The following is a 27,953-nucleotide window of genomic DNA, read 5'->3' on the forward strand; positions in this document are numbered from 1 at the left end:
CCACGGCTTAGCTCACAGCAGCAGCAGCAGGACCAGAGCAGTTGCAAAGCGGCCATGTTCTTCTCTATGAGAAGCCACACATTTGTTCGTTTGCACTAAGCCATGCGTTGGCTTAGTGTTGCATGTAAACTAGGCCACTCTTTGCAAAACAAAACTGACTAGATGTGTTTATTTCCTGGTGACTGCTTTAATCAATCTACGTCATCTTTGTGACAATCTCTTATTCATCCAAATGGCTCTTGCTTTTTTGCTTTGGTTTTTCTTCCTAGGCGTACAAGTGTTTATGTTTGCAGCAGTGTTCAGAATGTTGTGACATCTCCAGACCAGACAGTGTTCTTTCTATTTTGGGGACCTTGAAACTAAAGTAACTTTAGCCAGACGGCGCAGCACAGCAGAGACAGCTATACTGGAATTCATACTGCTGATTTAGTGGATAATTTCAGCAGATTATTTAGTGTTATCTTGTTTAATGGGTGTTTATTGCATTTATTGAATTCACTATAGTGAATCAGGAAAAAGCAGTCCTGTATAATGTAGAGCTAGCTTTGCCAAACTCAGTATTGCAAAAAGGTTGCAGGTTTGAGTCCCATATGGGGCAACTGCATACAGTGGTACCTCGGGTTACAGACGCTTCAGGTTACAGACTCAGCTAACCCAGAAATAGTGCTTCAGGTTAAGAACTTTGTTTCAGGATGAGAACAGAAATCAGGCTCCGGCAGCATGGCAGCAGCAGGAGGCCCCATTAGCTAAAGTGGTGCTTCAGGTTAAGAACAGTTTCAGGTTAAGTACGGACCTCAGGAACGAATTAAGTACTTAACCTGAGGTACCACTGTATTCCTATATTGCAGCGGTTTGGATTAGATGATCCTAAGGGTCGCTTACAACTCTATACGTCTATGATTCTATGAAATACACTTTAGTTATGACACTTATTTGTTCACCTAGATGTAAGAAAGGCAACTTTTAAAAAAAGTTGTTTGTGAATTGCTCTGTGTATCAATTAGAACAATGTTTGCTGTGAGATGTGAAGTCTTTTTTTCTGTCTAGGAGATGCTAGTGAGTACAGGAAATAATACCAAGCCCTTTAACACCCAGGACCTAATTACATTTAACATTAATGATCATCACTAGTAGTCAGACACTTCTGCCTCCAAAAAAGGGTTCAGTGACCAGAGAATTAGGGGAAATCTCAAATATGTCAGATTAGTCCCTGCCTATCCCCCTTTAGTAATTTTAACAGATTTGCTCCATAGCTCTGTTGTTTGAAGACCAAATTATTTGAAGACCAAATTATAGCAGCAACCCAGACTATTTTAACCCTACCTCCACCCCACTTGCATAGTAAGTGGAGTGGGGTGGGCTTAATCTTTAAAGCAAAAGGGAAATGTGAACTGTCCTCATCCCTGGTGTTTTTCTCCCCAACGTAGTTGATGGAGTTGGCTGTAAGTTATTGGTGCTGAGAAAGGGGGCTCATTGTAGCCACTGATCAGTGAGGCCAATTGAAGTGTTTAGCTTGCCTGCATTGTTTGCATTCAAAGCGCACCTCCACAGGGACTTCAGAGCAAGGTGTGTTGAGCAACGGCGGACTCAGTGGAGGTCAAGAAGTATCTCCTCTTCGCTGCCTTCACTTCTACAAAGTATGCTTGACAATAAGCACACACTTTTGTTCAATTGCTTACCTTCAGAGTCCTCCTCCTCTTGTGTTCTAGCAGTCTTCCAATAAGCAGCAATGCCCATAGCTCTGAGGGATACCACAGTGCCACTCATCAAAGTTCAAGAGGGTGCAGAGGGACAATGGTGTGAGCTGCTCAGCTCATTGCTATGTACCACAGAATTAACCCAGAGCTTCAACAGGGCTGTCCGATGGAAAAGACCCTGAAGTCATCTGGAATGGAAATCTTCAGACTCTCTGAGAGTGGACCGTTCTAATAGCCCCTCCAAACCTTTGCAGAGGAGCAGCCACTCAGTCTAAATCTGAACAGGAGGCAATCTAACCATGACAAGGGAAAGGTGGCAAGATCTCCTACCTTCAGATCACTCTCTTCTTGCCCTACTGAGAAAGCCAGATTCAGGGCGTCACCAGTCACATGCATTGTAGAAATGCTGTGATGGAACCGTTCCATGGTTCTTATGGAAGCCATGATGTCCTGAGCCAGCCCTGAATCAGTAGCCTCAATATTAATGTTAAAATTCCTCAGATTTTACCTCCATTTTTTATTTGACCTCATTGTTTCTTTCAAACCCCAGAAATTCTTGTTCATTTTTACAGTGGTTTGTTAAAGCGAGCCAACTTCAAGCCATGGTTATTTTGATTAACCATTGTTTAATGTTGTGTTTGAACTCTGTGCTAGGACTCATCTTGCCTATGGTTTATTGAAGGAAGCCAGCTTGATAACCCATGATTTTAAAGTTGCCATGTTTCAGAGCAATACAGTGGTACCTCGGGTTACATATGCTTCAGGTTACATACGCTTCAGGTTACAGAGTCCGCTAACCCAGAAATATTACCTCAGGTTAAGAACTTTGCTTCAGGATGAGAACAGAAATCGTGCTCCAGCGGCAGCAGGAGGCCCCATTAGCTAAAGTGGTGCTTCAGGTTCAGAATAGTTTCAGGTTAAGTACAGACCTCTGGAACGAATTAAGTATGTAACCAGAGGTACCACTGTACTAGTTAAAATTAACCACAGATAAAATAGCAATTTGCCGTTAATCAGAAATGGAAATAAGTACTAGAAGTGTTCTCAATAATTCAGATCACGGTTCTTCCTCATTTTGCCAGTAGGCTGCTGAGAAATAATGTTTTGCTGTAGGGCAGGGATGTTGTTGGACTCCAGTTCCCATCAGCTCTAGCCAGCATGCTTAATGGTCAAGGATGATGAGAATTGTAACCGGCAACATATTATTATTATTAAATTTATATACCACCCTCTACCTGTCCCTGCTTTCTCTGTCCCTGCTTTGGGGCTACCTAATGAGTTTATAATAATTTTTCAGACCATTTTGGTTGTTGTACATAGATTATATATCAATTTTCAACAAACATTTGCACACTAAACAGAAATAGGCGCAAGTTTTCTTTTGGTATTGCAAATATCTACTGAAGGCTATGCTATGATGTTCTCACACAATGCATTTTCCTTTTTTGTCCTCAGAAAAAGCCATTGTCAGCAATCATAAAGGAAGCCTGTGATGGGTGAGTTTTATTTGTTGCTGTGCTTTCAACTCTCAAAATAAACAGTTCTCAGATATATTTTCTCCCTCTTGCGAGTTAATTCAAATACCTCCCAGGAGCCTACACACACACACACACACACTGTACTGGTTTCCAAGGTGTGGGCTTCAATTTTCTTTCATCCATTTTGAAGATAAAACAGAGGGAAAGACAATTTATATGTACAAATGTGAACATTACACAAACAAGTAATGGACAACTATATATATTTGTTCCAGGAGGTTAAATGTGACTTACATAGTTGCTGCCTCGACTTTAAACACAAGCTTGTGCGGTGGGTTAGGCTGAGAGTGACTTATCCCAAGGTCACTCAAACTCTCCCCAGTTGTAATTGGACATTTTAACTGCGTCAGAACACGTGACTCTCTCTAGTGTGCTTAGGCAATCTTTGGTGTTTGCATGGAGTGCTGCACAGGCAGGAGATATTCAGTTCCCCAAAGAAATTACCTGCAAATGAGAGACCTGCAGCCTCATCCCAAAGTGGCATTTAAGCTGCCTTCCTGTACCCTGGCAGACTATTCCATTCAATCCTCTGAGGATCCTCTTGGAGAACTACAAATGTGGGACTGGAGAGATTGTGCAGTAATTTAAAAAATAAATCTTGCATTTGTCTTTTTTCTTTTTTAGTTCAGGGGAAATCATAACTGCTTAGGGACTTGGCTGAAATTATTCCAGCATGGATAAAAGAAATATAGGTAAAGGTAAAGGGACCCCTGACCATTAGGTCCAGTCGTGGCCGACTCTGGGGTTGCGGCACTCATCTCGCTTTACTGGCCGAGGGAGCCGGCGTACAGCTTCCGGGTCATGTGGCCAGCAGCACTAAGCCGCTTCTGGCGAAGCAGAGCAGCGCACGCAAACACCGTTTGCCTTCCCGCCGGAGTGATACCTATTTATCTACTTGCACTTTGAGGTGCTTTCGAACTGCTAGGTTGGCAGGAGCAGGGACCGAGCAATGGGAGCTCACCCCGTCGCAGGGATTCGAACCGCCGATCTACTGATCAGCAAGCCCTAGGCTCTGTGGTTTTACCCACAGCGCCACCCGCGTCCCTAAAAGAAATATACATTATCTTTAAATAGGCTCCTTAAACCCTTCTCTAGATTAGGAGTAAGGAACCGGATCCAGCTGGCAAACCAGTTCCTTTCTCTCCCATTCTCCATAGGCCAGTTTGACAGTGGGTGGGCATGCCCACCTGTCAATCACCTGACATCACACATATATTTTTTGCCCATGTGGCGTCAGGCAACCCATTTTTGCATATGTGGTTTGTAATCTAGCCATGCAGGCAAAGGTACTCTGCTTTGCCAGGCCCTGACAATTAGCTGGTTGTCAGGGTTTGCAAAGGATTTTGCTGAAGGGCTTTTGAGGTGCCGTCCACCAGCTTGTTTTTTGGACCCAGCTGCATCTTTATGTGCTGTAAAGATCACACCTGATGTGATACAGGTATGATGTCAGATATAGGGCAGGTAGGTGTGCCTTGGCCCAAACAGTTGCTGATTAGACCCATGGACTGGAGGTTCCCTACTCTGGTTCTAGATTTACCCAAGTGTTCTGTGCTCAGACATGTAACTAAAAAGCGAAAATCTAAAAATTGTTCTTGGCTTCTGTCATCCAAGTGCATTTTACTAATAAAATTGTTTGTACCTTTTAAGGTGGTCTCTTACAAATCACGAGTATTATGCACTGCAACATGCTGATAGTACCAATTTCTACATCACCGAAAAGGTAAGAAAATACCTCTGGACATCCTTTGTGCGCTTTTCTTTTCTTTCTTTTTGTTTAAAAAATGATCTTCACGCTGACAATTCAGTTTCAGAGCTAATGTTGAGGGAAATTGCGTTATAACCTTGGTTTTTACAGAACTTAGACCCAAGTGGGTTATAATGGGCTCACTGTGCCTCATCCTATTGGTCTGAACTCTGTCTCCTGGTAATGTAGCAGTTCAGTTTTTGTGGTTAGAAATATAATTGGGGTATTGGAGGGCTTTCTAGACACGATTTTAATTGGATAAGCATTATCCGCATGCTGACAGTAATTGCTTCTTAATAAAGCAACTTGTATCAGAATTAACTGTGGAAGGTTTTTTGTGCCAGTTCTTCCAGTGCTGCTGGTATGTCACTGGGTCTAGAGAAGGATCTTGAACTTAGAGCACTTGATTTGGAGTAAATATTAATGAATGAATTGTAGGGGCTGTTTCGTTTTTTTAAACCGCCTGCTTAGAAGAATGTCCTTCATATTGCCAACACTTTGAAACTGCTCTCCTAAAATGCATGTTTAGTTATTCTCCCATCCCCAATCATTTCAAGTGGAGGATGGCATTGTCTGCTTTCAAGAATTCAACTCTTTGGTTCTGAAATGGTGAGGGAGGCTCCATAAAGTTGACTCTCAGGTTTTTGTAGATAAATCTTAAGGATTTATCTGTGCAAACAGCAGTTTTTGAACTTTGCCACTTAAGAGAGCAGGTGAGTGTGGTAGCCGGTTGAAAGACTTGCCCACCAAAAACAAAGTCTCACACACAGAAAATTAGCATGCAAAGGGAAGAATCCTTTTCTCCTGAAATAAAACTATACATGGCAGAGCATTCAAGCACATAGCAACATCCTCTCTGTACCCTCAAGTGATGCAAGCAAGCAGTTTTCTTGCGTGATGCTCAGTTGTGTTGTAAGGCTGTGGGCAGAGGAGGGCAAAATGAAATCCTTTTCTACCAAAACCACTTTGCTAGCTCTGTGGACTGCTGTGTCCAAACCTCTTTAGAAAGTATAGTTGAGCGGGCACTTATTCATAATCGGAGTACTGTCGAGATGCAGCAGACAGGAAACCTAAATGAGACATACCCAGAGCTGGTTGTTAGGTAAACAAAGTATTGTTGCCACCACTTCCCTTTTTTCTCCCCGAAATGGTATCTTAATAGAAATTAGACTTAAGAGTTGCATAACACTTGCCATCTCTGTGAGAGAGGTGCCCTAATTGTTGCCTTGGTGTGCATTTATACTGGATTAAAGCAGTGCTTTTTTCTGTGCTGGCGCCCATGGCACTTTTATCAAGATATGAGCAGTAGCATCTCGTTTTTTTCTTTCTAAACAAAACAAAAACACTGGATTAATTTGTGCTTGGAGTGTTTACTCATTTTGTGCTAGGAGGAGGTTTTCTGAGCGGTGCATGAGATTTGGCCAAGCCCACAGTCTGGATGCTGCTCTTGGGCTGTGGGCTACTAGCAGTCCATTGCAGTTTTTGTTTTATTAATAAAGTCAAGCAGGCAAGTCGTCTTGATGCATGTTACAAAAGTGTTTTACACTCCGATTTCTCTCAGCACAAAGCATGCAAAATAAATCAATTGTTCCAGGTGACAGTTTTCAACCACTTGAATTCTGAAGCACAAGCTAAACTGAAGTTCACCCTTTGAAATACGTCATATTAGTTGAAAGTGCCTAGGAAGTAAACGGCAAACAATCTTGAGTATTTGCAGTTCTTCGTGTTAAGCTGGGTGCTGCTTTTGGGCTTGGCTGGGTAAGGGAGCTTATTCTAGCAAATTTTAATATTAAACATTTCACGTTTCCGGAGCCAAAGTGCTAATTTAGTTAGTGCCAAAATATGCAGAAATGAAATGTGGATGAAACCATGTAAGTGATAGTGCTGAGGCAAGATAATACGCTCAACGTGATTCCTTTTCACAAGATTTAACCTCTTCCACTGGGGCAGCCCTGTGTTAAATGCTTCATTTTAGTTGTGAAGTATTTCTTGGCCACTCTAGATGAAAAGTTATTTGGCTCGTTGTCAGAATTTACGGATTTTGCTGGCTGAATTATGCATGGTGCATGTGATAGCACTTGATGACTTGCAGTTTGGCATATGAACTGCTTCTGCTAAATATCCACACACATGAGCTAATACAAAAATGTAATCAGCGATGGCTTTCTCATTATGCAGGACGTTCCTTGAAGTTTTAGTAACCAAGAATGATGTACAGTGGTACCTCGCAAGACGAATGCCTTGCAAGGCGAAAAACTCGCAAGACGAAAGAGTTTTTTGTTTTTTGAGTTGCTTCGCAAGACGAATTTCCCTATGGGCTTGCTTCGCAAGATGGAAACGTCTTGCGCCTTTTTCTTAAAACCGTCAATGCATTCCTATGGGAAACCGTCAATGCATTTCCTATGGGAAACCGTGCTTCGCAAGACGAAAAATTCACAAGACGAAAAAACTCGCAGAACGAATTAATTTCGTCTTGCGAGGCAGTGGCGTAGCGTGGGTTGTCAGCACCCGGGGCAAGGCAAGTAATTTGCACCCCCTAACCCGTGGATTTGCGCCCCCTAACCCTAACCCCCAGATGTTGCGCCCGGTGCGGCCGGCCCCCCCTGCACCCCCACGCTACGCCACTGTTGCGAGGCACCACTGTATGAACATACTTCTGTGAACTCTCCTTAGAGTTGCTTTACACATGACACTCTTGAGTCGTGGGGGGTGGAATAGGAAGCACAAGGCCCTGAAAAAGTTGTAAATAGTAAAATTTTGCCCCAGCTGCCTCCTTCCTTCCAATCCTACCACAGGTGTTCTTCTGGGAGGAAATGAGACCTTCTGGGAGAATCTGGTTTGTGCTCTCTGTTGCTGCTACTGTTGAGCGTATGTGTGCATTTCCACTAGAAGAACACAGATTTTTATAATGCCATTAATCTGTGCTCAAGACAGACAGGGACTGTACATTTGTGCTGCAAGGAGGGTTTTTATTCTGCTTATAGGCTGCCTTGAGTCAGATAGAAAGTAAATAGGGCCAGAAAATGAAATGCCATTGGTATTACTCAGATGCCCGTGACTACTGCTACAGTTTTTACTGTTTACCGGTTGAGTGAGGGAGAAATACCAAAGGTCATGATGACTGTTTCATGGACTTTGCAGGCTTGTGAATAGATGGCTTCAACAAGTGGGCATTTTGACCTTTCACATGCCGGGATTTGGACTGCCTTTCCCAGGCCTCTGAGGAGAGGCAAGCCTAGCATTTTCTCAGAGTAGCAGAAAGGAATGTTTCAGTGCTTTTTAACCACTTTAACCTGTGGGCCGTTGCTTATAATTCTCTGCGAGTATGAACACATGCGTGCTGATTGGAAGGATTTCTTGGTGCCTGTGCGATAATTTGTTGCTAGTACTATCATTTTAGTCAGAACAATTTTCCTTAATCCAGAAATAGACTATTTATTCCGAATTCTAAAGATACTTTTGCTACTTAAATAAGTATGGGGAACGCAAAACGTCACTTACAGATGGATCTGAAATATTTTCCTTGAAGCTTGAATATGTTCTGTATTGTTTTAATGAATTGTAAACCATGCTGAGATTTTTTCATTAAAATATAAAGTGGTTGGTATATAATTAAATTATTATTATTATTATTATTATTATTATTATTATTATTATTATTATTTATCATCTCCAGCCCACAGGATCACAATCTAATGCAGCCTTTCTCTTTCTCAACCTCAGGTCCCCAGATGTTGTTGGACTACAACTCCCATCATTCCTAGCTAGCAGGACCAGTGGTCAGAGATGATGGGATTTGTAGTCCATCAACAGCTGGGGACCTGAAGTTGAGAAAGGCTGATCTAATGGACACAACAGAAATGCAAAAAGGAATGAGGGAAGACTAAAACAAGCTATGGAAGAATTGCTGCTTATCTGCCAGAATGCACTTATCCTGCCATTATGTTCTTCCTGGCTGATGGCAGGAGCCAAAGTGTGCTTTCCTTTAGCCCTATTTGGTTGCAACCATTGCTGCATATACTAAATCAATGTTTGAACTTCTGAGCCAAGATTCAAGCGCTTTTGTATTGTCTAGCTGAAACGCTCAACAGTAAGAACAAGAGCACCATTTTGATTGTGTCGCCATCCTCCCAGCTCCAATGTATTTTCCTCTTCATTCCCCTTTGTCTCAATCTGCATCTATACCTATTATGTCACTGGAGAACAATGAGGAGACTTGTCTTCTGTTGGTTTGTCTTCTCTTCTCTGTTCTTGTGTGGATAAATGAAACTGTGACCACCTGGTTTTTCCTTCAGATTTGGTCTTGATGAACCTCCTTTCTCTTTTTGTAGATTCCTTATCTTGTTTTTGAGCCCTGGCTACAGTAGTTAAATTGTTCTGTGCAAAAAGTTACAGTTTCTTGTGAATAAATCCTGTAATTGCATATGCTAGGGAAACTCTTGCCTTATAAAAGCAGGCTTCGTGTGAGGGAGGTTGCACAAATAAATAAAAAACAAGGAACTAGTATTTCTGTTGCTTCTTTTCTTCACTTCAGTCAGCAAATATTCTAAGAGGTGCTCTGAGTTTATACCTGACCTGCCTTTTCAGTATATGCTAATAGAATGAGGGTCATTTCTGCATACAGGAAAAACTATATACTCTGTCATATATACAAAAGACACAGCAGCAAAATAAACTGCAACTTGAATTTCAAGATAAATTAATGTAAGGAAGTTCACAAGGGTCATCTATGTGGGGTGCTGGAGGAGAAGGAGAATGGACCGTTTATTGATTGATACATTTAAATTTAGCATTTTGGTTGTTTGCTTTTTTCAACCAGGGTTGAACATAAGAATTGCAAACATGGTGACTCTTACATACCAAGATGCCAGGAATCTAACCTATCAATCCAAAGATGTTTTAAAGCTTTGGAAATGAAAAGTAAACTTGTTGATTAGAATATTTTTGAATACTGTGGTCAGTGTGAAGCAGAGTTATTTATACAGTCCACAACTTAACCAAACGTTCTTGTTATCACTGGTATTAAGTAGTCACAGAGCAGCTCTGTGTATCCACTGAAATCAGCTGACAAGCTGAGCACGGTTTCGTTCAGGTTAATGTAGAATATCCCTTTGGTTTAATTGTGCACTGTTTCCTTGCAGGCGCTTAAGTAATTGTTTGGGAATGGAGAAACAAAATTGGATTTTTAATTGGAGAGCAGATATTTCCGCTTAGGTTTTGTCTGGCCTGCTGCATTACCAAGCAGATGCTTGTGGATGCATTCCAGTGGGACACATAAGAAATGCCGTATTTTCCGCTGTATAGGACGCACTTTTTCCCCTCCAAAAATTGAGGGGAAATGTGTGTGCGTCCTATGGAGCGAATGCAGGCTCCTTGGCTTCAGCGATAGCAATGCGAAGCCTCCGAAGCATAGAGGGAGCGCTTCCTCCGCGCTCCGGAGGCTTTGCGTTGCTTTCGCTGAAGCCAGGAGAGCAAGACTCTCCCGGCTTCAGCAGAGAGGGAGAGCTGCGCAGCGCCCCTTCAGCCCAGTGGGAGGAGAAATGGAAGGGGCTCCATTTCCCCTGCCGCTTCGCTGAAGGGGCGCTGAGCAGAGAGGGGCAGAATTATTTTTTCTTGTTCTCCCCCTCTAAAACAAGGTGCGTCCTATGGTCGGGTGCGTCCTATAGAGTGAAAAATATGGTACTTCATAAACTCCTGTCTACCTGTGGCATCTTCAGACTTTTTCTTGTGATGGCTCTGGTTAGAGGTGAACCACAAACTATGTGCCATTGCAGGCTGACGCCTGATACCCCTGAGGTGCTGGTGGTAGTAATAGTACTTAGCATTTTTGCAGCTCTTTTGAGCAGAGGTAGTCACCATGGTGCCCTCCAGCTGATTGTTGGATGCTAGGTCCCATCAGCCCCAGCCAGCCTGGCCCAATGGTCAAGGGGTGATGGGGCTGGTAGGTTTGTTTTCCCAAAATGCTTGCATACTGCAATTTTATAATAAAATGTCAAAGTGGTTTGCAACAGTTTTACTTACACACACACACACCAGACCACAAACTATTACAGAAAATGTTTATTCTAATTATCTTCATAAGCCTAGCAGCAATGGGGGGGAAATCAGCAAACTTTTAAACGTTTAAGGAATATGCCTACTAAATCCCTATTGGAAGAGCATTCCACAGGGCTCAATGGCTCTAATGGCTTGGATTTGTGTTGATGTCAAATGAGCCTCACCAGCTCTGGGGACAACCAGCCATTCTCCTGCAGATGATCTCAGTGATCAAGCTAGGATATAAGGGTTCAGGCGGTCCCTAACTTGTACTTCAGCGACTTCTGGAGAGCACCATATTGGTTACCCCTGCTTTAGTGTGTTCAAACCATATTACCTTGGCTGAGTTTGCATGTAATGCTCAACCATGGTTTAGCATGATGAGAATGAGCCGCAGTGATCTTCGGACCTGCATGCCTCATGTACACCCATCTCTCCCCCACTCCACCATTTCCATTTGAGACTAACCACACTTTCTTGTGACACCTGAACATAGACATACGACAGTTGGTCTTATCCATGCTTAGCGGGAACAAGGCAACTCCAAGCTATGGATTATGAAACTGGCTTGTTTTCATAGCCTAGGGCTGGATTGTAACACTAAAAAGTGGTTAAACTAAAACAGAAGTTGGACCTTCTCATCTCTTCATAGTTGTGCTGGAACGGGAGAATGTGCAAGCTTAAAATCATGGTTTAGTATTAATGTGCATGCTGGGCCAGAGGTAATTTGAGAGAAGCTGAGAGTGGATTATCTATGGTCACCTAATGGGGTTTGTGACAGAGGTGAGGCCTAAATCAAGTCCTTCCCCGTTCACATCTCGTTTCCTGTTAGCTGCTACTGTCCACCAAGGCTCCGTTTAAAAAGGTCTCTTTTTATTAAAGATAAATGACGCTTACAAGCGCTGGAGACTTTGGTCAAATCAAGGTTCAGGTTGATGAATGGGATGGAGCATAGGAATAAATAGTCACCTCCGGTGTTTGCTGCAGTTTATTTCAACATTTCTTTTTTCTTACAGCATACTTGGCTCCTACTGTTAGCTCCTGTATTAAGACACAATCCACAATAATTTCATAATACAAATATCACAAGGTGGTTCAAGTGAATTATAATAGTGTTTATCGATTCACGCAGGGCAGTGAATTTATACACTGCTTTATAGTTAGTTGTTTGGGGTTGAATAGGGGGTCATATGGTTTTCTTCCTCTGAGGGCAGTGTTTCAACATTTTCTTTGGCTGAATGGCTATTGTAATTTTTATCTGCTTGGTATAATTGTTTATCTTTAAAAGAATCCAGAACGTAAGTGTCAGAGCTGGCTCCTGGTCCCAGCTCACAAAGGACCAACGCTAGCCGGTAGTAAAGTATCAAAGTCTTTATTGAAGAATAGTTTCCATTTCCAAGCCTCAGCGCCCCAGCTCTACGTCTAGAGTCTAGACCGGCGAAGCTCCGTCTGAATCTCCGCCCCCTGTACACCAGTTTAAGACTCTAATCTTACTCCACCTCTTCCTTCTCTCTCTCTTCCTCTGGGTCCTACTACCCCCCGGGGTCTCCTCCCTCCTGGACTCCTCTGAGGCAGACGTTGACCCCTCTGACTCCTCCCCCTCTCTTCGGCGGGCTTTAGGACTTGGCTCCCTACCCGGGCTGCCAACTGTGCCGCCTTCCTGTACATTTGAACTTGGCGCGCGCGTGCGTTTAACCTTCCTCTTAACCGTTTCCTCGCTCTCTGACGGAGGCGTGGTCAATCCTGCCTCATGTTCTCCCGCTGGTAGCGCGCCGCCTGATCCCGATGCCTGGGACTCCTCCCCCCTACTGCACTCTGGTGTGGACGCTGGTCCAGATTTCCAGCTGCTGCTCTCTGAGTCCCCTCTGGCCCCTTCTCCCTGAAGTGCCCCCCTGGGTACTCCCCTTGCCCTGACCATGGGAGCCCCTTTTTGTGAATCCTCTGATTCACTGGACAGACTCAGAGACCTCGGATCGCTGTCATCGCTGACATTTCCTTCGGACTCCTCCCCTTCGCTCTCCATTTCCTCCCTCTCCTGTGCCTCTGCTCCTGAACCCCTGACAGTAAGTAACAAGTAAGTCCCTTTCATTCTCCTCACCTTTCACCCTCCTTTCTTTTCATTCTCCGCAATTGTAAAGCTTAATAAGTTAAGCTACAAAATGACTGTTTCTTTGGGCTTGTTAGCATTGCCCAATTGGGAACACGCGTCAGGATGCAAGTGGAATATCCTAAGATGCTTGTAGCAGACGTGCCGTTTGGTTACTTCTCAAAGGCATGGAGACAATATCTGACACTGCTTCTGTTTCCCCCAGGAACGAATTATTGTGTAGTGTAGGTAGGTCAAAGGCTTTCCAAATTTTGCGACAGTGAGACTTTCTCTCCCTAGTCAATAAAACACAGGAGTGTCCCAAAGTATTCTGTGGTCCAGGATTGGCAGCTGAGTAGCTGTGAACCTCAGACACAGTACATTTTTATTGTTACCCTTGTAAATGCAGAACAAAACTGCAGAAAATTGACTACACCAATGTTATGTTACTGGTTGTAATTTGCCTCGTGGCCGTTTTTACCGCTGGCTATGAGAATAGTCCTTACATAGGCACTCAATACTAGATATATTCAAGCAAACAATTGGGCAATACAGTGGCGCCTCGCAAGACGAATGCCTCACAAGACGGAAAACCCGCTAGATGAAAGGGTTTTCCGTTTTCAGAGGTGCTTCGCAAAACGAATTTCCTATGGGCTTGCTTCACAAGACGAAAATGTCTTGCGAGTTCCTGCAATTTTTTTCCGCTCCCTACCCCCTTTTTCTAAGGCACTAAGCTACTAATAGCCTTTTAGCAACTAATCTGCTAATCCCTTAAGCCTTTAATAGCCGCTAAACCGCTAATAGCGCTAATCCACTAATCCGCTAATAGGGTTGCTTCGCAAGACGAAAAAACCGCTAGATGAAGAGACTCGCGGAATGGATACTTTTCGTCTTGCGAGGCACCACTGTACTGTAATGCAACAAAATCTTGCGCTATGGAGTGTTTCTGTTCAAGATTCCAGCTACTCAATGAGGCCCATTCCGTTCCTCTTCATATTCCCATGCCCTGGGTTTCTGTTGTTCTCTTCCCCTGTGTTCTGTGACAACTCAGGCTCCATTAACCTGTTTTGGGTCACCCACCCTTTTGGGACAACCCCCCCCCCCCAAATCTGTACTTCTGCAAACTTTGGGGTTTCCTCAAACATTCTAATATCTCCCTCCTGTGGAAGATCTGAATTCTATCCATTGTCTTGTCTGTTTCATGTAAAGCTCTTTGCTTCTCATAAAGTAGACAAAATGCTGTTACGTTTCCAGGTCTGCCTGTTTAGGTGACCAGGGCAATTGCTAGTATACAAATGCTAGGATACCCAGTTGATAAAGAGTGGCTTACAATTCTTTTAACTAATAAATTAATAATAAGTAGTGTAGCTTAGGACTCATAGGGCCATGAATCAGGAAATCACAATTCATATTTTACAGCTTAAGCCTGCTTGGTGACCGTAGGCAAGCAATTATCTCCCAACCACAGGCTCCCATCTGCAATATTGCATTTAATATTACAAATCTATTTTACAGGGTTGATGTAAGGATGCAAAATAATGTGAGATGCAACATAATGAGATAACAGATGCAACATGTTTTGAATGCTCTGTAATGAAGTATAAAATAATTGTGATTGGTACTAGTAACCAGGCGTCTGCTAACTACAAATTTTTGTGACTAAATTTGGCTGAGTCAGAGGAGAGAATTGTCCCCTGTCTTAAAGGTGCCTGCATTTTGATGGAATTACCTTGTATAAGTTTTGCAAAAAAGAAAAAAAGAAAATCAGTCAATGCTTTCCCTCCTACTCTCGGTGTGAGATAACATTCTTGACTGTTTTAAGAAGCAAAAGCTCTTCAATGTCCACATATTTTCATGTATATATATTGGCATTAGTGCTTTGTGTCTGAGAGGGAATGTAAAGCAGTGGTGTCAGATCTCTGTGGCTCGTTCCAGTGGTTTTAAGATTGCACATTGCAGTTATGGAAAGCAGAGCACTGGAAGAATAACATTGCAGTGCTGCAGATGTTTAATGATGGGTTTCAACTGACCTATAAGCTCCTTGATTATATGACATCAGTTTGGTTTCACATTTCATAGTGCAGTTTATTTAGGCTTTTACAGAAAACGAGGACCTCAGACTGCTCCTTGGTAGCTGGCAGTGGCCACAAAACTGGGAGATGCACCACATGAACTCATGTTACTAGGTAGAAATTAAGTTCCTCTTGTTTTGCTTCCTTTTCAGGAAGCAGAGGAATATCAGAACACTCTTTCCCCATGCCTTTTTTCTTTTAAGGGCGTGAGCACTGATGTCTTTGGTAAATTCTGTTTGTACACTTATGGGTAGAGAACGAACAAATGAAACACCCTTGGTCCTAGTTTCCAAGCAGAATCAGTGCAAACCCAGAATCCATCAGGGTATAAACAGTATATACACTCAGGGCACATATAGTCACAGTAGTCTCTATCTTCCCAGCACATGGAGGGGAAAGTTATTTCTTAAGTTTCCCTCTTTGCTCTGGTAAGCTCATATACACAGAGAGCATCTCCCGTTTTGCTTTGGAGTAAAAGAACATCTCATGGGCACTGTGAAAAGGTCCACTGACAGCAAACAACAATTCTACGCCACAAATTGCAGCCTTTATGTGCAATTACATCTGCAGAGGAGAGGCTGTAGCCTTTTAATCTGGAGTCAAACTGCTTTTGAATATAAAGCATCAACCAGGAGCCCTGTTCCTCTCTAAGCCCATTGGAAGCTGCTGCATACTGAGTTCAACCATTGGTTCATCGAACTGGACTACTGACTACTCAACTATTGCAGGGGTGAGGAACTTCAGGCTCAGGAGGCTGGATGTGAGCATGTGGCCCTCCAAACCTTTCTTACCTGGCCCTTGAGAGTTTTTGCCTGGCTGGAACTCTTGCTTGCCTGGAGGGAGGATAGAGAGGAGTGTATGAGTGTTTATGGAAAATTTGCAACTGTGGAAAGGTAATATTGATGTTCACTGCACGACCCACTTTGCTTCTGGCCCTGCCCAACGTTGGCATCCAGACCCTGGAAAATTGCATAGAAGGGAACGCAGCCCTTGGGGCTTAAAAATGTCCCCAGCCCTACAAATGGCAAGGGGAAGGAAAGAAAAGGCCCAGACCAAGTTCATGGCAGAATGGTACAGCCTATAAGCAGAATAAAAACCCTCCTTGCAGCACAAATATACAGTCCCTGTCTGTCTTGAGCACAGGTTAATGGCATTGTAAAAATCTGTGTTCTTCTAGTGAAAATGCACACATATGAACAAGACAGAGAACAGGGGACTTTGTACAGCATATAAAATATTTTGGCTAGTTTGATTCCTGATGTTGTGCTATTTTCCCTTCATTGTGTTGGATAATCTGGCCTTTTCTCTTTAGTGGGCTGCATAGCACGACTTTATTCTGTGCTGCACCACAGTTACTAAGAGGAGAAGGTTTCTTTTGTTGTATAAATGTTGTTGTTTAACCTGCCGGAAGAAAAGCAGTACATTAACAGAAAAAGGTTTCCTAAGCCCCCAAAATCAATCAGTTTTCTTCTTTATAAGATGGTGGACTTAAATTGCCTCTTGGCAATCCATGTCTTCTGGTCCATTTGATGCATGTGCAGATTAGAAACCCAAACAATTGTTGGGAAGCCGCTGTGGCAGAGTTGACTAAACAAAGATTCACAGGGAGAAACTTTTTTATGTATGAGTTAGCCATGTCTATGGAGTCTTGAACCTTCAGTGTAGCTTGTGGAAGACACAAGATCTACCCACCCGGGAAGAATGGCAGATGAAGTTGATGGACTACATGGAACTGGCGGAAATGACTGGCAGAATCCGAGACCAGGGAGAGGAGTCGGTGGAAGAAGACTGGAAAAAGTTTAAAGATTATTTACAGAAATACTGCAAAATTAATGAATGTTAAAAGAATGGTGGAATGAAGTTATATGGCTTTAGTAGAAATGTTATAAGGATTTAAGTATAAATAGATTAATGGAATTTTAAAAGTAAAATAAGGTTAGAATGTGTTAAGATGATTATACGACAGATAACAGAGGAAGATGGAAAGGAATTGCTGAAACATTTGATAGAAGTGGAATACAAAAAGGGAGGCGTGTGGAGGTTGGTGAAAGAAGTGAATGAAAGATATGATATTGAAATTGTTTGAGTGTTTCAAATTGTCTTGTTTGGTTTTGTTTAGTTTAATGTGTTAAGTGTTATGTAGTGTCTTTATATTGTATTGTATTGGTTTTTATTTTTCTGTGTATGTTTGGTTTTGTAATGTTTAAATTGTTCAAAAAGTAATAAATATTATTAAAAAAAAGAACCTTCAGTGTAGCTTGGAAACAACATTTTTGGAATGGCCTTGACTTTAAGTGCTCCCATTAATCAAGGGGTTCCGCCCTAAATGTAGAGTCATAGGGAAGGTATCCCAATACACTTAGGTAAAACAAGTCTTTTATTGAGAGTATACTTTCTTGTAGCTACTGATTTAGATCCAAACTAAGTTGAAATTAGTCCATCGAAATAATTGATTACTCATTGATTTCCGTAGGAGCCAAGTGCAGTCAGCTTACTTTGGATCCAACCCACTGCTGGTAACTTCACACAACAGCACTGTACACGTAAATTTTCATGTACAATAGGAAGCACCTGACGATTGCTATAAATTCAGCTTTTTCTTTCATGATTTATACATGTCGAAGAGCCTCAATTATGGATGTCTGACATTTGGAATTTTCTTTTCCAGAACCGTAATGAAATAAAAAATGGAGCAATACTTCGATTAACTACATCACCAGTAAGTTACTGATACGTTCACATTCCTTTGATTTTCTTGTTTTCCCCAATACTTTATGATTCCTTTGATTTGATTTTACATTATGTTCATAGAAAGGGGCCCTTACCTATAGGTTGGTGATCCTATACTTCCATTAATTCAGAAGAGGGAAATTACACATATTTTTTAAAGTATCTCACAGTATATTATTATTATTATTATTATTATTATTATTATTAAATTTTATGTGTAGAAAGTGGATTTTTTTATGTCAATCAGGCAATGTGGAGAGTTTCTGATTCTCAGCTCTCTCGGAAGCAATGCTTAGGGCATGATGACATTCCTCTTCATTCTCCTTCATTTATGTGCTCATCTCAGCAAGCCAGTTAGGTTCATAGCATAGCCACCATGTTCCCTTGTTCATTGAAATATCACACCAGCATAAGATTCCCATTGCAGTCATATACATCAATCAGAGCTAAGTCCTATTTAGTTCGGTGGGTCTCACTTCTAGGTGAGTGTGTGTAAGATTGCAGCCTCAAAAGATGTTCATAAATGGGATTGACTGACATAATACTATTGAGCTTTTCCCTTCCTTCATTCTAATACGTCTTAAGACAACATCATTACAAAATTATCGCTTGCTTTTTAAACGGTTGGCAGAATTGCAGTTTTGCGAGTCTGCACCATTACACACGCAACTTGTTCATTTGGTTCATTTGCTCTATTTGTAAATTTCATGTAATTATTTATTATACTAGTGCCCCCCCCCCCTTTCAGAAACCTGCAGGCAAACTCAGTTTCCTAGGTTACAGCAAGTACTGGCTGAATTTTCTCATTTTCTTTACTCTTTCTGTTCTTCCTCTGATTCATTCCTCTTTAATACCTCAAAAGCTATCTTCCTCCATCCCCCATATAAATTTATCAGATTTTATTTTAACAGGCTATTTCATATTTGTACATTTCAGCCCTATTCCCCTTTATTTGCCCGGGGCTTCCGTTTCTGACTCTCACACGTTTCTGCAGAACGTTCCGGTGTGAACCCTATTACGCCACACCGATGTTCTGCTCTCACCCGGGTCCAAAAGGAGCCGTGTGTCTGTGATCGTGTGTCAATTGGACGCGCCTAAAATGGTCACTGCCTCTAATCGCAAACTTGTTGTGAAGAGCTCCATTTGGAGCCTTTGTCCTTACTGGTTTCTTTGCCTCTTCCAAAGAGTTGACCTTGCATGGAAAAGTAGAAAGCCACGCTCCAAAACCTTGCATCTCTTCTACCTCAACAGCATTGCTCACCCCAAATCAATTTATTTTACAACATTAAAATTATTAAAGGCCATGGCTCACAGCAAAAAGATTTCTGCTGGGGGGAAAAAAATCAATGGGGGAAAAAAATCAATGTAGCATTTTTTAAGAGAAGCCATTTCAGTGGGTTCTTCAGTTGCATGGTGAATATGGTATTACAGAAACCCCGCAATATTTTGGATTACATTTCCCCCACTCTCATCCTACAAAGGGTGTTGAGAAAGGAAGCATCATACACATTGCAACATGCCCATCCAGCATTAGACATGTGTATTGTTTCTAAATGCCATATATCATCTTGTTCCTCCTGACATGTAGCATCCAGGCTGTCTGACTTTTGTTTTCCCCCTCTCTTTTTAAAAAAAGAAATTTGCAGTTTTAAAACAGTTGCAAAACTATGAGGGGCATAGAGGATTTGTCGATGGCTCATAGGTCCTAGCCACTGGCTGCTCATTACAGCTGGCTTTTTCCTGGCTGAACTTGAAAAACCTACAGTAAAAACCAAGTTTTTTCAAAACTTGCCCCATGACAGACAGGATGTGCACGCAATTGAGGGCGGTGACAGAAGGCTATCAAACGTCTGAGACGTTTGATAGATGTTATGATGTTCAATCATCACATTTAACTCACAGAAAGAATCCCTCACATTGTTACGTGTCTTACGTACAAGTACCGGTGCAAATTAGCTGGTTCTTTTTAGTTGTAGGATAACTCTGCATGCTAAAAGATGTCAAATCCACTTGTTTGGTGAATTGCCACATATTTTATGCTAACAAACCAACCATTTGGTATTTGGCTCTAACTGTACGAAAAGGAAGTTTAGAAATAAAAGCTGCAGCAGATGTTGACCCACTAAAAATACTATTTTAACCTACTTTATGACCTTGGACAAATCTGTTACTCTGTCCTTCAGTTAATTCCTTTTCAATAATTATTTGGAAACATTTACCACTGAGGTTTCAGTGACTATATTTGTCCAGTGCTTTGGACATGCAAAACCTAATTGCAGAGGTTTATTATATAAGCCCTAACCAATTTTGCTAATGCCTGAGCAGAAAGGCCAAAAACTTAAGTACATTTCAACACATAATGTACTTACTTGTTTCCAGTAATCCAGTGCTTTAAGAAAGTTTAAGCTTCTCAGCCAGTGAAATGGAGTTGTTTTGGACAAAATGACAGCATGAGGCAGATTACTTTTCATTGGTTCGTTAAGTGTAAAGTGTGATGAATTAGGCTGTTCATTGTTGCTTGCCTCTTTGGCTACAGGAGATCAGCCATGCGGCGGCAGCCCATATAAATAGCAAGGATGTGACTAATTTATCTGCATAACATGACAGGAGATAACACTGTTGTATTTCATTAGCTTCTGTCACAAGACCATGTTGGAGGCACGCTGTAGAGCAGTACCATTTTCCCTTTTAAATGGATATGTTAACTCTCTCCCCAATTTTTTGTCAGTTTTTGTTTAAATGATACATTAGGGCAAGGGTCACCAACATTTTGGAGCCTACAGGCACATTTGGGAACTAGCAAAACACTACAACAAAGCACATACAGCAGTCTTAGTTGGTGGCTTCTCCCAGATTTTGGAACTCCTTCCCTTGTCCTTCCACCAGCAGAAGACTACCTTATTCCGACAGGTTTTTGGGAAGCTGGCTGCTTTTAATGAAAGGGCTAGTGCCATGTTGTTTTTATTGTAATTATTGGCATGGTTTTAATAGCTATTATATATGTAGTATTAATTTTATCAGTATTTAGGGTTTTTGATAGTCTGTTTTTAGCTGGTGGCGCTGTGGGTAAAAGCCTCAGTGCCTAGGGCTTGCTGATCGAAAGGTCGGCGGTTCGAATCCCCGTGGCGGGGTGCGCTCCCGTTGTTCGGTCCCAGCGTCTGCCAACCTAGCAGTTCGAAAGCACCCCTGGGTGCAAGTAGATAAATAGGGACCGCTTAATAGCGGGAAGGTAAACGGCGTTTCCGTGTGCGGCTCTGGCTCGCCAGAGCAGCGATGTCACGCTGGCCACGTGACCCGGAAGTGTCTGCGGACAGCGCTGGCTCCCGGCCTATAGAGTGAGATGAGCGCACAACCCTAGAGTCTGGCAAGACTGGCCCGTACGGGCAGGGGTACCTTTACCTTTTACCTATTTTATCTGTAAGCCGCCTTGAGTCCCGTCAGAGTAGAAGGTGGGGTGTAAACAAACAAACAAAACAAACATTAAATGAATTATAAGTCCAAACCTCCTAACTAGCAAATCAATACACCACACAATTCCATTTGAATTCTACCTCAGTTCATTTGTTTTGTTTCCTGAACTTTTTGTGAGTCATCTGATGCTACGTCATGAAGTAGCTGTCACTGGCCGCACTGAGATGTAACAATAAACCATGGTTCAACAAGACATGAATTAGCATATTCTCATTGCAGGCTCATACCTTCATCCAGTGTGGCTGAGAGGATGTGTTTAGAAACTTCTGCTACCTGCATGGGCGAGGTGGTGCAGAGATCTTACCGGAGATTCTTTTAACCAGAGATGTCGGGGAATGACTTTCGGCATGTGTAGCATTTGTTCTACTGTTGAGCAGTTCTCAGTAGGAATAACCTAGGAATAACATACTTTCAGTTGCCAATGCTCTGGTGACTTCTAGATTAGATTACTGCAGTTCATTACATGTGGGGCTGCCCCTGAAGACAGTTCAGAAACTGCAGCTAGTGTAAAATTGAGTGGGCAGATTTCTAATTTGGATCAGATGTTCTGAGCATATTGCACCAATTCTTGCACTGCTGCTGCTCAGTTTCCTGGCTCAATTCAAAGTGCTGATTTTGACCTATAAAGCCTTATGCTCCTTGCGACGCAAGTATGTCGAGCACCACCACTCCCTCTGTGAACCTGCCTGGATTCTGAGGTTTTCATCAAGCCCATATCCATGAGCTGCATCTGAGGAAGGCGAGGAGAGCAGCTGCATGAGAAGGGGCCTTTTTAGTGGTGGCTTCCAGTCTGTGGAACCTGTAAGTGGAGCCTTCCCACTTGTCCTCCCTACTGTATTCCGGGGTGAGCATTTTAGGAACATTTTAAAATTGCGCTTCCTTTTTAATTCGGCTTTTGATTGATTTTATCTGTGTGCATTTTCATTTACGACATCGCTTACTGTTTAAAACAACTTGACAATTCAACAAGGAATAATAATTTATGTGAGCAATGTTCCAGGAGGCCATTCACGGTTTCAAACCGGAATGGGGTCCCTCGGCTCACTCTGCCTCCCAGCGCTATGTCTCTGCCCTTACTCCGGCCTTCACACAGTTGTCTTGAAGGGAACCAGGATGCATGAATAAACTGCATGCGCTCAGGGGTCTCACCTAACTGGGACACCCAGTTGTTTGATCTCCTAAACAGGAGCATCTGCTTGTGGGTAGCTGTTCTTTTGCAGACAGCTGTGTACAACAGCAGGCTGAGTTTGCACTATGATGGCGGAATCGGGGTGGGTGGCCTGAGAAGCAGTGCCCTGTTCCATCTTGAAACTGGGTGCCCTGTGTGAGAGTAATGCACAAGCAGAACCGTATCCTGTATGTAATTGACTTCTCCGTCTAAATATTTCTATGCTAAGATTCATGCTGCTTTGGCCCTGAAAGCTCGCTCACTGTCCTGTTTAAGCTAACAAACTTGTCCATCTGCCTTGCTCTCCTAAAGTGTTGCAGCAGAAAGGGCAGCAAAATCCAGCCAAATCAGAGACACATTTAAGGCATCATAGAGGCCTTTTGAAGGGACGCGGGTGGTACTGTGCATTAAACCACAGAGCTTAGGACTTGCCGATCAGAAGGTTGGCGGTTCGAATCCCCGCGACGGGGTGAGCTCCCGTTGCTTAGTCCCTGCTCCTGCCAACCTAGCAGTTCAAAAGCACGTCGAAGTGCAAGTAGATAAAGAGGTACCGCTCCAGTGGGAAGGTAAACGGCGTTTCCGTGCGCTGCTCTGGTTCGCCAGAAGCGGCTTAGTCCTGCTGGCCACATGACCCGGAAGCTGTACGCCGGCTCCCTGGGCCAATAGAGCGAGATGAGAAGCGCAACCCCAGAGTCGTCTGCACCTGGACCTAATGGTCAGGGGTCCCTTTACCTTTAGAGACCTTTTGAGAAGAGATGTTTTACCCATTTCCTCCTGCCTGTCTGACCAGGATAGTATAATTCATTCCAAACATCAGCCCCCCTTTGCACTTATCTCACAACAAAGAAGTGTTTCCATAAGCTGAATATTTTCTTGTAGGTTTTTTGTTTTTTTTAAGTAGGGCTGGCTTCTTGGTAACCAGAATTATCATGGCCTAATGAGCTGTACTCCCTGCTGTCCTGGCATTTATCGACCAGAAATTGCAGAGAGTTCTTTGGAAACTGCTCATAGCACATGTCCTGTAGGTGTCATTTCTAATGACACAGTGAGAGAGAGGGAGGGAGCATTGGGGCAGAGGCACTCTATTCCATAGGAGCGCATATAAAGCACTATGGCAACAGGAGCCAAGACCAGTGAAGGCGCCACACTGAGTGAAGCCTTTCCCCCCATCCATCAGTCGTGATAGCAGGCAGTGTCACCTCGGCTAGTTGCCATGTGAGACAACCAACAGTATTTTGGTGAAAAGAAACTATTTGTTTAATCTGTGATCACGATAAATCTGCTCTGTCTTTATTGAGGCTTGCTACACTAAGGTTAGGGGTGAATGAGATCCCACTGCCTGCAGATGTCTGTGGAGTGTTTCAAATTTCAAAACAGCGTTTATTTGTTTGTTTTTTACATGTTTTTATAAAAGTACTCAAGGTGGCGTACAGGAAATAAATTAAAACAAGACACAGTATTAAAAGCCCAGTGCAAATGCAACCATCTTAAAATACTATGATTAAAAATGAGAGGCAATTCCAGCATAAAACCTTTTAAAGACCATAGTCATAGTCTACAAAAAGTGGCTGAAATAATGCACTCTCCGCCAACCATATGAAGCCCAGCAGTGAAGGAGGCAGGTGGACTTTCCTTTGAAGGTGTTCTAGATCAGAGGTTGCCACAAATGAAAAGCCCTGTTTCTGGTAGCTACATGCCATATTTCTGGTGGTGTGGATTGTACATCATGATGAGTGAAACTGCTCCAGGAAGGCTTATATAGAGGGAGGTGATTCTTAAGGAATTTTGGCCCCAGGTATCTTTATGGCTTTAAAGATCAAAAGCAGCACCTTGAATTGGTACCAGAAATGATTTGGCAACTAGTGCAGCTGGTACAAGATCTTTGAAATTTGATCCAATCTGTGGAACTCTGGCCAGAAGTCTTGCAGCTGCATCAGAAAGAGCTTCTAAACTCTTCTCAAGGGCAGCCCAGGCACATGGAGCTCATTAGAGTATTCTAATCTGTAGGTGACTGAAGCATGAAATAACTGATGGAAAGTCTGATATCTGCCTTCCAAATAGTTCACAGTTGGCAGTGATGGTAGGAACTTCAGCATCCTGAAGCGTTTCCAAAACAAGGAATACTCTGGGAATCATAGTAGCATGATACGAAAGCATAAGTTGGAAGTTCAGTTACTATTCATTTGGTGCTTTTTACTAAGGGCTCAAAGTGCTTTGCACACATTGTCTCAGCATCCCTTACAACTGCATTGTAAGGTAAAAGGTAAAGGTACCCCTGCCCGTACGGGCCAGTCTTGACAGACTCTAGGGTTGTGCGCTCATCTCACTCTAGAGGCCGGGAGCCAGCGCTGTCCGCAGACACTTGCGGGTCACGTGGCCAGCGTGACAAGCTGCATCTGGTGAGCCAGCGCAGCACACGGAAAGCTGTTTACCTTCCCGCTGGTAAGCGGTCCCTATTTATCTACTTGCACCCGGGGGTGCTTTCGAACTGCTAGGTTGGCAGGCGCTGGGACCGAACAACGGGAGCGCACCCCGCCGCGGGGATTCAAACCGCCGACCTTTTGATCGGCAAGTCCTAGGTGCTGAGGCTTTTACCCACAGCGCCACCCGCATTGTAAGGTAGGCGATGGCTGGATCTGAGATCCAGTGCAGGCTTCTTCTGGCGGGTGGGAGGGGGAGCCAATTATTGCAGATAGCTTCCTTCCCCTGCACTCCCCTTGACAGTTCCGGGGGGCACAAAGGTTTGGGGGGGGGGGTGGAGGAAGAATTGGCAAAAGGTACTTTCCCCATGAGCAGAACTCTGTTCAGTGAACATCCCCGCAGTGGAAGCTTAGTTAGAATCCAAGCCATTCATTCCACAGTATTAGCTTTAAGGTAGTTAATGAGGCAAAAGAAGAAGCATTTTTATCAAGAAGTGACCATGCAGGAAAACAGGGCTGTTGTTTCTAATGCGTAGTGGCATTTAAATTAATCTTAATAATAACTGCTGTAAAAAAAGGCTTCTGTGCCCACGTAGAATGTTTTTTTTTCTAAAGCAGAACTTTGTTCTTGGATAAATAGGAAACAGATTGTTACCTTCCCTCTTTCATTCTCCACTGCGTGGACTTAGGCAGCTCACTAGTTTATAACAAAATGGCTTAAAAAGAGATGCCACTGTGAAGTTGCTGAGCTGGAATTCATTTGCAGATCCGACACTATCTGACTTCTGCTCAGCACAGGTTGGGAGGAAGAGCTCAGCTAGAGAATAATTTTCTATTGTTGAGTGTTCGTGCGCATTGCTATTTTTGCTTTGCCAGTTCATAGCGATCACACCCACTCCGATTTAATTGTACATCCTTTTCAGTGGACCTTGTTTACGCTGAACTCAGCACAGTAATGTGCCACACCTACCCCTTGCATTGATGGACTTTCTGGTCTCAGTTTGTCATAACATCCCCAACTCTCCTGCTTGTACCTTTGTGTACTTCTCTCTATATAATAAAATGTAAGAATGTCACCACATGGTCCTCATTGGAGGATTTGTGGTGCCTCATCCTTTATTTGCATGAAGTCAGGGCAGGGCAGGGAAGGAAGAGTGAATGAGGCTGCAGACAAGGGAGTGAAAGCAAGAGGGGAAAGTTTAAAACAAGGGCGGAAGTTTGAGTGAAGCAGGGATGGACAGATACTTAGAGGGGGAAAGTGGTCATTTTAAACAACAGCAGAGATTTGAATAAAGCAAGAATCTGGATACACTGCGGGGGAAAGTGATGATTTTAAACAATGTGTAATGGTTCTAGGGATTGCTTGTGCGTAAATTGCCTTTACTCGTGGCTGTCTTGCATGGTTGAACCCTTTCTGACAGAGCAGCCTCTATCTCGTGGCTGCCTCAGTCGCTGGCAGAATCCGTCAATGGGCGTTTCTTAAACCGCTTCCAACATAAAAGCTGCTTCACGCCCAGTCTCCTCCCCCGTTGCCTGCGCGCAACCTTTTTGCACGCTGTGGGTGTGGGTAACGGAGCACTTGTCCCCTCTCCGCTTGTCTCCTGCGAAGAGTCTTGGAGCCAACTCTCCGCTTCCTCTATCTCCTCCCCTTCTCCACTGGTGTTACGCTGATTTCCTTCCCCCGCGTATGGGCTATCCCTCCTCCTACTGGTACCCTCTCCACCATAGTCCGAGAGCCCTCTCACCTCCTCCTGCTCCGATGGCAGTTCCCTGACACAATGGTAATGACTTTAGTAGAGTACGTAGGGAGTGACACTGAGTGGGGGAGAGTGGCGATTTTTAACAAGGTTTGAATACAGGGGGAAGGGAGTTTGGAAAGGCCACGTTGTGTTCACTTTTTGGTGTTAGCTTTTGTGTATACACATCTCTCTTATTTCTCCTTTGTTAAAACTATTTTTTAAAAGGAAAACCACCAGTGTTTCTCCACCCCTACATTACTCTGCTGTTGTTTAAAATAGCTCCTTCTTTTTCCTTTCGGCGTTCCTCCCTTCTCGCTGTACTCAAACTTCTCCCTTTTCCGTTCCTTAGCAGCCCCATGTGAAAAAGCTAAAGGATGCAGAGCCCCCAAATTTCCCATAGTACCTTCGCACAATGTATTTCACTCTTGCTACTAGGCCGTCTTCAGATTCAGTGTAGCAATTGAGAACATAAATTTTCATCAACCGACCACCAAATAGGAAACAGGATGAAGCCTGGAAATGGGAGTGATCTGTGTGCAAGAGAGAGTTGAAAAAAGTAAGGAGGGTAGAAAGGAAAAGGGAGTGAAGGTGAAAATGTGATAATATTTAAACTAGTGTTTTTTCTTCAGGTGTCTTCATTTATTAGTAACACTTGTAATTAAGGTCTGTTCCCCCCCCTCTCTCCCCTCCCTCCATTTATTCAATGTTCTGTCTTTGGTGAGGCCCAAACCGCCCTTCAGCTCCATGAGAGGATCCAGTCTTCTAGCATGGATGCCAAGTTGGAAGCACTGAAAGACCTAGCTAGTTATTCACGCGATATAACGTTTGCCCAAGAATTTATCAACCTAGACGGCATTTCGCTCCTGACGCAGATGGTGGAAAGTGGCACTGAGTGAGTATTTTAACACATGCACATTTTCTTATTTGTTGCTTGGATAAGCTAGCAAAATTGTATTTGTTGTTCATTTAAAAGTAAGTCATGTTAGAAGCCACCATTTCTGCTTTTGTTCCTTGGAAAGGAATGAGGATTTCATGAGAGGCGAGTTAAAGAGAAGAAGACGGAGGAATGCTTGTATGTGTTATCTGCCACTAGCAGTCCTGAGATCTATTCATCGCCTGATAATCGTTCTTAAATAGTTACCACATGATGTTTTAAAAGTATAGACAGTTCGGAGAATGTTAGAAAACCCTCGGAAATCCTGCAAGCTTTATAGTAAAAATGTATGGTTGGGGGGGGGGGGGGTTTGCAGGC

The 27,953-nt window shown here is 43.1% G+C and overlaps 2 protein-coding genes across 6 annotated transcripts in view; both read left to right on the top strand.

Moving 5' to 3' along the window:
* The window catches only part of LOC310661335 (uncharacterized protein), a gene marked incomplete at its 3' end in the record, with an annotated part of 330,664 nt that overhangs the window by 137,664 nt on the left and 165,047 nt on the right, over positions 1 to 27,953 (top strand). The window lies entirely within an intron of this gene.
* ELMO1 (engulfment and cell motility 1) overlaps positions 1 to 27,953 on the top strand; it is a 314,930-nt gene that overhangs the window by 71,782 nt on the left and 215,195 nt on the right. For all 5 annotated transcript variants that reach the window (XM_083407049.1, XM_083407043.1, XM_083407046.1 and 2 more), the window contains exons 3-6: positions 3,153 to 3,193; positions 4,883 to 4,955; positions 17,842 to 17,892; positions 27,424 to 27,593. In XM_083407049.1, the coding sequence (XP_083263175.1) occupies positions 3,153 to 3,193; positions 4,883 to 4,955; positions 17,842 to 17,892; positions 27,424 to 27,593 (335 nt within the window). The remainder of the gene's footprint in view (positions 1 to 3,152; positions 3,194 to 4,882; positions 4,956 to 17,841; positions 17,893 to 27,423; positions 27,594 to 27,953) is intronic.

Source organism: Podarcis tiliguerta, assembly GCF_965153285.1.
Source record: "Podarcis tiliguerta genome assembly, chromosome: 12".
NCBI lineage: Eukaryota > Metazoa > Chordata > Lepidosauria > Squamata > Lacertidae > Podarcis > Podarcis tiliguerta.